At 51.0% G+C, this 13945-nt stretch overlaps 1 protein-coding gene across 1 annotated transcript in view; it reads left to right on the plus strand.

Moving 5' to 3' along the window:
- The window catches only part of LOC140202104 (calcium-activated potassium channel subunit alpha-1-like), an 87300-nt gene that overhangs the window by 55255 nt on the left and 18100 nt on the right, over positions 1–13945 (plus strand). The window contains exons 17-21 of the mRNA XM_072266962.1: positions 734–810; positions 1538–1622; positions 9069–9162; positions 11503–11727; positions 12853–13051. Of these exons, the coding sequence (XP_072123063.1) occupies positions 734–810; positions 1538–1622; positions 9069–9162; positions 11503–11727; positions 12853–13051 (680 nt within the window). The remainder of the gene's footprint in view (positions 1–733; positions 811–1537; positions 1623–9068; positions 9163–11502; positions 11728–12852; positions 13052–13945) is intronic.

Raw genomic sequence — 13945 nt, forward strand, 5'->3', positions numbered from 1 at the left:
GTAGGTAGGTAACCAGAACGGCACACAATTCTCCAAATTCGGCCTCATCAACGTTTTATACGATTTCAACATAACATCCCATCTCTTGTACTCCGATTTATGAAGGGCATTGTGCCAGAAGCTTTCTCTATGACTCTATCTACCTGTGTCACCACTTCCAAGGAAAATAAATCTGTATTCCGAGATCGCTCTGTTCCACCACATTCCTCCGCGCTCTACCATTCTCTCTGTAAGTTCTGATCTGGCTTGCCCTCCCAAAGGGCAGCACATTACACTTGACACAAGATTCAGGACTGTTTCATGTAATTTCCAGTAAAAGGAGAACAAAATAATTGTTGCTTCAGATCGGATGCAGCTCACAAAAAGACAGTAAGATAAAGAAAAATCATTGAAACACAATAAATATAAATACATAAGATAGCTTATATACATAGATCGATTTTATGTCCATAAAGTGCCGCTGGGTGACTGACAGGAAATAATAAAGTTGTGGTGGAGGTGTTGACCAGCCTTACTGCTTGGGGAAAGTAACTGAAGCTAATGATTACATTTCTGTCTGGCATGGCCCACAGAAGAGCCTTGCTCTGTTCCCCTGGCCCCTGGGGAGCCTTGCTGTACAGTCCTGGGTGTTTGTTGGTGGGTTCGTTGCAGTGTTGGGAGACTGTGGGGTGGGGGAATAGGAGGAATTTGTCTGACTGCATTCTCTTTCTTCTTCCTTGGTCTGGTCCAACAGGGCAAACTTCTACTGCACTGAGTGTCACGGTGATGTCCACAACCCCCGGCACATCAGGACGTGTACTTGCCGCAAGAGTGAGCCATTCCATTTCTGCACTCGACCTTCCGAGTTTCCCTACCTCCCCCGCTCTCTGCCTCAGCACTGACCCCTGTCCACGGACCTCCCAATCTCCCAGCACTCAGAGAGCTAAGGAGAGCAGCGTGGATTAGCCTATTGCAGGCCCTTCTGCCCATCAGGGTTATGCCAGTTATCGCCAACCCATCCTAATCCCGTGTACTGGCTTTTATTTAATGGTTCGGAGTGTGTGAGTGTGAGTGACTGTGTGTTGGGGGAGAAGAAGTTGGTTAAACTCTCCTCCCAGTGGTGGTTGCTCACAAGGGGAACTCGGCCCATGGCTGACCTGTGGATCAGCTGCCTCCCTGACCTGCTTCGGGGCCTGTTCCTACTCACCTCCGTGCCTTTCCCCCGTGGGGGACCTGCCCCTGTGCCTGTCTCCGGAATTTTCCACTGTAACGTAGCAGTCAGCTTGACATTATTACAGTTGGAGTTCAGAGGTCAATCCCTGTGGCCTCTGTAAGAGGTCTCTGTAAGTCCCCCCATGGAATGTGTGGGTTTCCCCTGGGTGCTCCAGCGTCCTCCCACAGTCCAAAGGCGTACCGGATAGGTGAATCAGTCGTTGTAAATTGTCCCGTGATTAGGTTAGGGTAAATCGGGGTTGCTAGGCGCACGGCGTGGCTCAAAGACCTGGAAGGGCCTGTTCTGTACCCAATCTCTAAATAAATAAATGATTTGCTCTTGCAGAGTTGAACAAGGACAAGCCGATTGATGGTGTCATTCAAGTGCAGTCGTTCGGGGTCCTGCCCAGGCAAACAGCCTCTACTGAATTGTGAGTCCGAATCATCCCAGAGCAAGGACAGCCGTACTCTAGTCATGACCACCTTCCCTCCGCTCTCAAACCTCCCGCCAATGCTCACTCACTCAGTTCTCCCTCTCTCCCTCCCTCTGCCCCTCACAAGGGGGGTCTCCACGCCCCAGACATAGAGATGCCGCTGAACTAACCCCATGTCCCTCAGTACTGCCTCTTTCTGTACAAAGGTTAGGGGTTACAATACAGTAAATGAGTTCTAATTAAAATATGGTTATTACCATCTATAACGCACCTAATTCCCTGGGAGGGCTCTCTGTTCCCAGAAATTCCTCACTCTACCCATAGTGATCACATGCTCCCTCTTCAAGTGTACAACTATATACACTGGAGATTTCTATGTTCTGTATACATAATAGCTAAATTTACTAAATCGTGCAAAGAAGTAGTGAGGTAGTGTACATGGGTTCATTGTCCATTCAGAAATCTGATGGTGGAGGGGAAGAAGCTGTAGCTGAAATGTTGAGTGTGTGTCTCTAGGCTCCTGTACCTCCTCCCTGATGGTAGTAATGAGAAGAGGGCATGTCCTTTGTGATGGGGGTCCTCAATGACAGATGCTGCCTCTTTGGGGCATTGCTCCCTGAAGATGTCCTGGATACTCTGGAGGCTGTTGTCCATGATGGAGCTGACTGAGTTTACAACTCTCAGCAGCTTTTCACAATCCTGAGCAGTGCCCTCCACCTCCACCATAGCAGACGGTGATACAGACAGTTAGAATGCTCTCCACTGTAGAAATCTGCGAGTGTCTGTGGTGACATACCAAATCTCCTCAAACTCCTAATGTGTTGCCTTCTTTGTAATTGCAGCAATATGTTGGGTCCAGGTTAGATCCTCAGAGATGCTGACACCCATGAACTCGAAACTGCTCTTCCACTTCTGATCTCTCTATGAGGACTGGTTTGTGTTCCCTCATCTCACCCTTTCTGAAGTCCTCAATCAGCTGTTTCGTCTTACTGCTGTTGAGTGCCAGGTTGTTGCTGTGACACCACTTAACTAGCTGATCTATCTCACTCCTGTACGCCCTCTCGTCACCATCTGAAATATATCTCACTCCTGTACTCCCTCTCGTTTCCATCTGAAATATATCTCACTCCTGTACTCCCTCTCGTCTCCATCTGAAATATATCTCACTTCTGTACGCCCTCTCGTCACCATCTGAAATATATCTCACTCCTGTACGCCCTCTCATCTCCATCTGAAATATATCTCACTCCTGTACTCCCTCTCGTCTCCATCTGAAATATATCTCACTCCTGTACTCCCTCTCGTCTCCATCTGAAATATATCTCACTCCTGTACTCCCTCTCGTCTCCATCTGAAATATATCTCACTCCTGTACGCCCTCTCGTCTCCATCTGAAATATATCTCACTCCTGTACGCCCTCTCGTCTCCATCTGAAGTATATCTCACTCCTGTACTCCCTCTCATCTCCGTCTGAAATATATCTCACTCCTGTACGCCCTCTCGTCTCCATCTGAAGTATATCTCACTCCTGTACTCCCTCTCATCTCCGTCTGAAATATATCTCACTCCTGTACGCCCTCTCGTCTCCATCTGAAGTATATCTCACTCCTGTACTCCCTCTCATCTCCGTCTGAAATATATCTCACTCCTGTACGCCCTCTCGTCTCCATCTGAAGTATATCTCACTCCTGTACTCCCTCTCATCTCCGTCTGAAATATATCTCACTCCTGTACGCCCTCTCGTCTCCATCTGAAGTATATCTCACTTCTGTACTCCCTCTCATCTCCGTCTGAAATATATCTCACTCCTGTACACCCTCTCGTCTCCATCTGAAGTATATCTCACTTCTGTACTCCCTCTCATCTCCGTCTGAAATATATCTCACTCCTGTACGCCCTCTTGCCTCCATCTGAAATATCTCACTCCTGTACGCCCTCTCACCTCCATCTGAAATATATCTCACTCCTGTACGCCCTCTTGCCTCCATCTGAAATATCTCACTCCTGTACGCCCTCTCGTTTCCATCTGAAATATATCTCACTCCTGTACTCCCTCTCATCTCCATCTGAAATATCTCACTCCTGTACACCCTCTTGTCTCCATCTGAAATATCTCACTCCTGTACACCCTCTCGCCTCCATCTGAAATATCTCACTCCTGTACGCCCTCTCGTCTCCATCTGAAATATATCTCACTCCTGTACGCCCTCTCGCCTCCATCTGAAATATATCTCACTCCTGCACGCCCTCTCGTCTCCATCTGAAATATATCACTCCTGTACGCCCTCTCGTCTCCATCTGAAATATATCTCACTCCTGTATGCTCTCTCGTCTCCATCTGAAATATATCTCACTCCTGTACTCCCTCTCGTCTCCATCTGAAATATCTCACTCCTGTACGCTCTCTCGTCTCCATCTGAAATTCTGCCAACAATAGTCGTGTCACTGGCAAATTTATAGATGGTGTTTGAGCTGCACCTGGTCACACAGTCAGAGTGTAGAGGAGTGGAGCAGTGGGTTAAGCACACATCTTTGAGGTGCACCAGTGTTGGCTGTCAGCAGGGTGGGGATGCTATTTCCAATCTGCGCAGACTGTGCTCTTCAGGCAAGGAAGCTGAGTGTCCAGTTGCAGCGGGAGGTACAAAGACCCAGGTTTTGGAGCTTTTTGATCAAACCTGTGTTAAACACTGAGTTGTAGTCAATAAACAACAGCCTGATGTAAGTATTACTATTGTCCAGGTGATCCAGGGCCGAGTGGAGAGTCAGTGAGATTGTATCCACCGTACAACTACTGTGGTGACATGTCTAGGTTCTTGCTTAGGTAGGAGTTGATTCTAGCCATGACCCACCTCTCAAAGGACTTCATCACCATAGATGTGAGTGTGACAATGGTTGGAGAACAGCCAGAACTTGAGGTGCAGCCCCCTCAGATATTCAATCAGGGGCTGCACCCTCTCACACTCCACGTAGACATGGTACCCTGACTCCTCCCGGCCCCAGAAAAGGACAGGTGGACGGGGTGTCAGTGAACCTGCTCAGGAACCTATTAAACGGTGCTGCGACCCCGGTCCCCAATGTATCGAGGAATGAGCCCTGCACAGGGAGACTTCCTCCACCTGACGGTAAGGTAAACTGCTACGGCATGTCCGGACGGCAGTCGAGGGCATCGTAGTGAAAAGTATGCAAGAGCAGCCCCTGCAGGAACTTTGCGGGATGGTACGATACGGCGGGTCTCCGTGATGCAGCTCACGCTGTGTGGGACCGGCTCCTGAAGGAGATCTCAGGGGTCTGGATTCCATGAACAACTCTGGCGGGGCAGGGCTTGGCGTGGCTGGAGCCGTGATGGGATGGGAAATGGCCTCTCTCGTGGCCGGGGCGCTGGGAGAGTGAAAGAGCACTCTGACCAGAGGAGACCCTACTCCTGACCTGCACTCGCTCTCGGTAAAAGCCTGGCAGCTCCTGATGCTGATGGTCACCTCTGAGAGCTGTGTACCCTCCTGAAGGCCCCTTCCCTGGTGGGACGTGCCCTCCTACCATGGCAGGATGCTCCCTCAGTACTACCCCTCCTATAGCAGGATGCTCCCTCAGTACCTGACCCTGATCAAACCAAGGTGCCTGAGGCTGTGAGGAAGCAGCACTACCTGCTGTGGTGTTCTCGTCTCCTCCCGTCCACTCCCCCTGTTTGTTGCACATCAGAACCCAACCCCCTCGACACCTGAGGGGATGGGTGAATGATATCCCCCCTCCCCTCCCCTCCCCACTGCCTTCCTCCCTTCACAGTAGAGCTCTGCCTGACTGCAGCCCCACAGCGAAAATCCTTACGCTCCGCTCGGCTGACCGTTCGGCCCCTTGAACCTGACCTGTTGCTCAGTCCTGCATCCTAACTGTGCCATCCTTAATCCCACCTGTCTCCACCTCAATTGTCACTTGACCACCCCCTGGCTATTACCAGTTCATCCCTGGCCCCTTGTTCTGGACCGTACCCCTTTGTCCCTCCATGGCCAGTCGTTCCCTTCATTCCTTGATTGCTCATATCAGTCTCTCCTCTTTCAAAACTGGGGCCAGAACCAGCCCCTCTGTGTGCCCAGCACTGTGGCACTCGTCTCTGCCAAACCTCACCCCTCCATGGTGAGGAGGTACTCACCTACCCCCATGTACATCAAACGTAGCACATACAGGACAGGCTCTAGGATCAATCTAACCCTTCCCTCCTACGTAGCCCTCCATGTGCCTATCTCAGGGTCTCTGAAATATCCTTAATGTATCTGCCTCGACTACCGCTCTTGGCTTGGAAAGTTTATGTGGGAGGGAAGGGTTAGGTTGATCTTAGAGTAGAGTTTCCCAGCCTGGGTCCACGCACCCCTTCTTTAATAGTATCGGTCCATGGCATAAAAATGATTGGGAACCCCTGTCTTAGACTTACACACACAAAATGCTGGGGGAACTCAGCAGGTCGGGCAGAATCTATGGAAGTGAATAACCAGTCAACATTTTGGGCCAAGACCCTCTTCAGAGTCTCAGCCTGAACCATCGCCAGGCCTGATGAGGGTGTCTTGGCCTGAAACGGTGACTGGTTATTCATTTCCCTAGGCCAGGGATTCCCAATCTTTTTTATACCATGGGCCAATACCAGTAATCAAGGGGTCCATGGACCACAACTTGAGAACCCAGTCCAAGGCACTGCCTGACCTGCTGAGTTCCTCCAGCATTTTGTGTGTGCTACTCTGGATTTCCAGCATCTGCAGAATATCTTGTCTTCTAGATAGTTCTTAGAGTAGGTTAAAGGGTCAGCACAACATTGCGGGCCGAAGGGCCTGTACTGTTCTAAGTTCAAACGTTCCATCACCAAGCACGCACAGTATCTGAGGCCTGACGACTCCCATCCACTGCAGACACCTCTGGGAAGCTTCAGACCTCTCCCCCCTGCACCCCACCCTCCCAGACCCAGCCCAGACTATCCCAACGCGTGCCCAGTAATTTCTTGCATGGACGAGATGGACCTAGGGGCCTGCTTCTGTGCTGTATGACTCTATAGTCTGGAGATCATAGACTGCTCGCTGTGTGACGTGCGGCCCTATCAAAGTTCCTGAGAACACTGTGAGTGTTCTGGGCTGTGCACAGAATCCGGGAGTGAATGGGAGGGGATGATTTATATCGTGCTCCTAATCTGTTTACTGAACCATCGCTCACAGTCTTCCTGGTGACAGATCTTAATAACAGTGACCCCTCCAGCAAGTTATAGTATCAGCGATGGAGATATTTATCAAAGTGTCAATCTCAGTAAATGAAACTACAGACACAGCAACGCTCCGTGTTTAAAGCATCTCCGAGATCCCTGATGGGCTTCTTTCGACCCCCGTTATATTTCACTCCCCGACATGAGTGCTCAGGGCAGGTTCACTCTTCCCGCTGTTGGACAGTGAGCCGCCCAGCTCCACAGCCAGGGAGAGTTGCCCGTCATGGTGCAGGGGTACAGGGTGCCGATCCCACACTGACACTGGCAGAGGGACCTTCCCTGGGCATCAGGGAGTTCTCTGATCTTCACAAAGATTCACATCACCCCCTAAGAAAACACAGTATGACCCTCCCTCAGTACCACCCCCCACAGTGTGACTCTCCCTCAATAACAACCCCTCCCACAGTGTGACCCTCCCTCAGTACCACCCCCCCACAGTGTGACTCTCCCTCAATAACAACCCTTCCCACAGTGTGACCCTCCCACAGTGTGACTCTCCCTCAGTACCGCCCCTCCCACAGTGTGGCTCTCCCTCAGTACCATCCCTCCCACAGTGTGACTCTCCCTCAGTACCACCCCTCCCACAGTGTGACTCTCCCTCAGTACCATCCCTCCCACAGTGTGACCCTCCCTCAGTACCAACCCTCCCGTAGTGTGACTCTCCCTCAGGTACCACCCCTCCCACAGCGTGACCCTCCCTCAGTACCACCCCTCCCACAGTGTGACTCTCCCTCAATAACAACCCCTCCCACAATGTGACTCTCCCTCATTACCACCCCTCCCACAATGTGACTCTGTCAGTACCACCCCTCCCACAGTTTGACCCTCCCTCAGTACACATCCCACAGTGTGACCCTCCCTCAGTACCACCCCTCCCTCGGTGTGACTCTCCCTCAGTACCATCCCTCCCACCGTGTGACCCTCCCTCAGTACCACCCCTCCCACAGTGTGACTCTCCCTCAATACCAACCCTCCCACAGTGTGACCCTCCCGCAGTACCACCCCTCCCACAGTGTGACTCTCCCTCAGTACCGCCCTTCCCACAGTGTGACCCTTCCTCAGTACAACCCTCCCACAGTGTTGTGCTCCCTCAGTACCACCCCTCCCACAGTGTGACCCTCCCTCCATACAACCCCTCCCACAGTGTGACCCTCCCTCAGTACCACCCCTCCCACAGTGTGACTCTCCCTCAGTACCGCCCCTCCCACAGTGTGACCCTCCCTCAGTACATCCCCTCCCACAGTGTTGTGCTCCCTCAGGAGTAATCCTCACCATGTTACGTAGGAACAGAAAGTGAAAGTTCACTTTGTTGAGACTGGAAGTGTGGATCATTCAATCGTGACTGGGTTGGAGTGTCTCTGGTGTTGAGTTGTCTCTGGTGTTGGAAGTGTCTCTGGTGTTGGGGTGTCTCTGGTGTTGGAAGTGTCTCTGGTGTTGAGGTGTCTCTGGTGTTGGGGTGTCTCTGGGTTTGGGGTGTCTCGGGTTGGGACGTCTCTGGTGTTTTCGTGTCTCTAGTGTTGGGGTGTCTCTGGGTTTGGGGTGCTCTGGTGTTGGGGTGTCTCTGGTGTTCGAAGTGTCTCTGGGATAAGAGGATATCCCCAGGGTGATGGTCTCTGTGAAGAAAGTATTGCTGGTCTGGCTGTGTTCCCTGAGCCTTGCCCTCGAGCTAGGTGTGTGCCCCAGTGGTTTGGAATGAGATGCCTGGGATTAATTTAAGAATCTGAGAACTTCCCCTCCCTTCATTCTCCTGTTTATTCCCCCGTTTTACTGCCATCTCTCCCACATTCCATAACTTCTTGCATCCTTCTAAAATCTCTGCAGTTCACTGTTCCGGCCTTCCTTTCAATTGGCCGCATCTCACACCCCTCCCTCCCCTACCCCCGTCAATGGCAGACACATCTTACTCTCCCTCCCCCCACTACCCCCGTCAATAGCAGACACATCTCACTACCCCTCCCTCCCCTATCCCCGTCAATGGCAGACACATCTCACACCCCTCCCTCCCCTACCCCGGTCAATGGCAGCTGGTGTGCCTCAGCTGCCCAGTTCCGGGTCCTCCTCCCCGAACCTCTCCCCATCTCCCTCTTCTCTGTAAGATGTTGCTGCCTCACAGTACTTCAGAAACACAGCATGCTTACCTCTCCCGACCGTCCCCACACCATTGCCACGCCCCGGTCAGTTTCCCCCGGAGTTTCTGTCTCCACAGGATAGATTCTGCGTTGGCCAGGGAGAAGGTGAGCCTGGATTCCACCGGAATGTTCCACTGGTGTCCACCCAAGGCTATCACGGAAGTGACCCTGGTGAGTACCTTGGCCGGAGATGCCGACTGTTTACCGGTGGAGAGTGGGGGATGGATTCTGACTGATCTCTGGATCTTCGGGAGTGGATTCTGTCTGGACAGTCCTGAGTAGTTCAAGCCTTGGCTAGTTGTATTCAGAGATACAGCTTGACAAAAGGCCCTTCCAGCCCAGTGAGGCCTGGTTGCCTAGTTACACCCATGTGACCAGTTAACCTACTAACCGGTACGTCTTTGGATTGTGGGAGGAAACCGGAGCACCTGGAGGAACCTCACGTGGCCACGGGGAGAACGTGCAAACTCCCTACAGATAGTGGCGTGAAATTGAACCCGATGTTACAGCCACGTGCCTGAGGAATGGCTGGTGTTGCCACGCTTCTGACGCCAACATAGTATGCCCACAACTTATAGCCCTAATTGGTACCTCGTTGGACTGTGGGAGGAAACCAGAGCACCTGAAAGAACTCACGTGGTCACGGGGAGAACGTACAATCTGAGGGAAAGATTGGTGCAGGATCTAAGGTTGGGGTTGGACTTTATTACTGGGGCATCAGAGAGTGGTTTTGCTGTGTGCTACTCCTACCCTGAGCCCTTGCTGGGATGCTGGAGAGGGAGGTTCTCCAAACACCTCGGAGAGTGGATAAAACTTGCACTATCTCACTTCAGATTGTTGTTGAGGCGGCGTGCCTTTCAGAGTTTTGAATATTGAGATTAAAGGCCTTGTGGGACAGAACAGCCTGTTATACAAACTGTTTGCGTACAAAATGTTGAGGGTATGGATAGGGTAAACGGAAACAGGCTTTTTCCACTGAGGCTGGGTGGGACCTCAACCAGAGGTCATGGGTTAAGGGTGAAAGGTGAAATGTTTAAAGGGAACTTTAAATTTAGGTTTACTAAAATGTTGCCTGGGTTTCATCACCTAAGTTACAGAGAAAGGTTGAACAAGTTGGGTCTTTATTCTTTGGAGCGTAGAAGGTTGAGGGGGGCTTGATAGAGGTGTTTAAAATTATGAGGGGGAGAGATAGAGTTGACGTGGATAGGCTTTTTCCATTGAAAGTGGGGGAGATTCAAACAAGAGGACATGGATTGAGTGTTAGAGGAAAAAAGTTTAAGGGTAACATGAGGGGGAACTTCCTTACTCAGAGAGTGGTAGCTGTGTGGAACGAGCTTCCAGCAGAAGTCGTTGAGGCAGGTTCTATGTTGTCGTTTAAAGTTAAATTGGATAGATATATGGACAGGAAAGGAATGGAGGGTTATGGGCTGAGTGCAGTTCGGTGGGACTAGGATAGGGTAAGAGTTCGGCACGGACTAGAAGGGCCGAGATGGCCTGTTTCTGTGCTGTAATTGTTATATGGTTATATATGGAGCATAAGGGGAAATCTCCTCACTCAGGGTGGTGAGAGTGTGGAATGGAGGATGAGGGTTAGATTTCATCATTTATGAGAAATTTGGGTAGGTACATGGATGGGAAGGGTATGGAGGGCTCTGATCCACCTGGGGCTAGGAGAATAATAAATCAGCTGGGACTAGGTGGAGCAAAGGGCCTGTTTCTTTGCTGTAGTGTTCCAGACTCTATGACCATTTAATGGAGATGTAGGCACAGCCTGAAAACAGGCCATTCAGTCTAACTAATCCAAACTGACCCATTCAGCTTTCCCATTCGCCAACATTTGGACCAAACCTTTCCAATCATGTCCTCAATGAACCTGCCTCAACCATCTCCTTTTGACCGCACGTTCTGGATGCCCACTCCCCTCTGGGTAAATACACTGCTCCTTGGCTTCTCTCTAAATTCACTTACCTCTTGGGTTCTGCATGGGAAGCCGGGCAGCCAGGCCATTGGCTATACTTAAGGCTGAGGTTGTCTCGAAAGGACATCAAAGTTTATAGAGAAAAGGCAGGAGAATGGGATTGAGAAGAAAAATAAATCGGCCTTGATGGAATGGAAGAACAGACTCGATGGACTGAATGACCTAATTCTGCTCCCATCTCTTATGGTTTATGGTCTAAATCTGCCCCCCTTCCAACTCAAAACCTGTGCCCTTTAGTTTTGGAATCCTCTACCCTGGCATAAAGACTGTGGAGATGTGGATGGTCACAGTCTTTACCCCAGGGTAGGGGAGTCTAATACTTGAAGGCACGTTTAAAACTACACCCCTTGTGATTTTATAAACCTCAGTGAGGTCACCCCTCAGCCTCCTCCTGTCCTTGTGGTTGGTACCCTGAAGGCAGAGCGATGTGCTGCCATCCCAAAGAGACGGAGTGGCCTTGGGCATTCCAGCACTCTGCTGAGGGCCCTGACCCTGCAGTGTCGGGTACAGATAGTGTCTGCTTCCCTCCGCAGAGCCGTGCCACAGTATCGCGCCTGCAGCTGTCGAACCATGTCATCGTCTGCATCTTTAGCGAGCCCAAGTTCCCTCTGATCGGCCTGCGCAACTTCGTGATGCCTCTGCGTGCCAGCAGCTTCACCTACAAGGAGCTCAAGGCCATTGTGTTCGTGGTGTCCCTGGAGTATATCAGCAAGGAATGGGAAACCATCAGTAACTTTCCCAAGGTCTTCATCCTGCCGGTGGGTACTTTCACCTTGTTCCACCTCAATGCACTGTGTAACAATCTGATCTGTACGGATACTGTGCAAGGCAAGATCTTCACTGAATTCCAGTTCTGAGGGGGGGTTGGGTGTCTGTATAGCTCATTATAAACTTGCACCCTAAAATCTACCTTGGTAAACCAGCCAGCATAATCAAAGACCTCACCCACCCTTGGCATTCTCTCCTCTCCCCCTCCCACTGGACAGAAGATACAAATTCTCTCCTCTCCCCCTCCCATTGGACTGAAGATACAAATTCTCTCCTCTCCCCCTCCCATTGGACAGAAGATACAAATTCTCTCCTCTCCCCCTCCCATTGGACAGAGGATACAAATTCTCTCTTCTTCCCCGTCCATTGGACAGATTACAAATTCTCTCTTCTCTCTCTCCCATTAAACAGAAGATACAAATTCCCTCCTCTCTCTCTCCCATTGGATAGAAGATACAAATTTTCTCTCTCCCCCTTGCACTGGACAGAATATAGAAATTTTCTCTTCTCCCCTCTCCCGTTGGACAGAAGTTACAAATTCTCTCTTCTCTCTCTCCCATTGGGCAGAAGATACAAATTTGCACTTCACTTACAATAATATTCAATTCTGAGATTAATAAAATTTCAATTCTGGGAGGGGGCTGTATCCCTCACCAGGCCCATGATGAACCCCCCCCCCCCATAACGGGCTGTGGTAACATTAGACTCCACCCAAGGGTCCTGATCCTGTGAACGAGGCCCAATTGCGGGTGCAAGACTGAGGCAGTGCTGTAGTGTTGTTGCTGCCTCGTGGACGGGGGCATTGAAGTCAGATACCCTTGGGTGCCCAGACAGTAATGCTCATTAGCCGTGAGTCCATGCCCAGCAGCCTGTCCACAATTTGTCAGTGGGATTTTACTCTCATGTCAGCTGCAGTGGCGGAGTAGGGCGGGCAGTTGAGCTTCTCCAGACCCAATGGGCCGAATGGCCCTCCTATCCTGCAAAGGCTTGGCGTGTGGTGAAGCAGGCTGAATTTGAGATGGTCCCCTCTCCTTTAAGCCCCCTTGCTTCCCCCCCCCCCCCATGGCCGGGTGTTGGCAGGGTCCCAGGCGGTAACCTCTCACTGATCGGTACAGGGATCTCCACTCTGCCGAGCTGACCTAAAGGCGGCCAACATCGCTACCTGTGACATGACTGTGGTCATCTCCTCCAATCGGACCCACTTCGAGGAGAAGAGCCTGGAGGACAAAGAGTGTATCCTGGCCACCCTGAACCTGACGTCCATGCTCTTTGAGAAGATCAAGTACTCCGATGGCCCAATGACAAAGTCTGAAGGTACTTATCTCAGCAGTTCCCCATCTGCACGGGCTGTTCGAATAACGGACGTGGGAGTGGGCTGGTTCACTTTCTGCTGTCTCCTCTCCTCTGCCCTGAAGCTATGCGGGCCCCAGGGTAGGGCTGCCTTTCTGAGCGGCTCAGGTCAACAGAGCGGAGGGTGCTGGCAGAGGGGAAATGGAGAAATCGGAATCGCTCACAAACGCACACTTTATCAGCCAATCATATGGCAGCAACTCAATGCGTGTTGATATTTTTATCTTAGACATACAGTGCAGAGTAGGCTGTCCCGGCCCCTTGAGCCTTACCACCCCAAGACCCCCGACAACTCCCATTTAACCCATGTGACAATTTGCAATGACCAATTAACCCACCTGGTACACCTTTGGACTGTGAGAGGAAACTGGAGCACCCGGAGGAAACCCACGGGGAGGACATATAGATTCCTCACAGATGACGGCAGCATTGAACTCTGAACTCTGACACCCCAAGCTGTAACAGTGTCATGCTATGTTGCCGTGGTGCCCCAGGCTCAAAATGTTCAGTTGTTGTTCGGACCAAACATCAGAAAGGGGAAGAAATGTGATCTAAGTGACTTTGGCTGTGGAATGATTGTTGGTGCCAGACAGGGTGGTTTGAATATCTCAGAAACTGCTGATCTCCTGGGATTTTCACACAACAGTCTCTAGAGTTTACAGAGAATGGTGTGAAAAACACAAAACATCTGGTTCATGGGTAAAAACACCTTGTTGATGAGAGAGGTCAGAGGAAACTGGTCAGACTGGTTCAAGCTGACAGGAAGGCGACAGTAACTCAGATAACAACACATAACAACAGTGAAGTATAGAGAGCATCTCTGAATGAACAGCACGTCAAACCTTGAAGGGGATGGGC

The sequence above is a fragment of the Mobula birostris genome, chromosome 8 (genome assembly GCF_030028105.1).
Source record: "Mobula birostris isolate sMobBir1 chromosome 8, sMobBir1.hap1, whole genome shotgun sequence".
Classification (NCBI taxonomy): Eukaryota; Metazoa; Chordata; class Chondrichthyes; order Myliobatiformes; family Myliobatidae; genus Mobula; species Mobula birostris.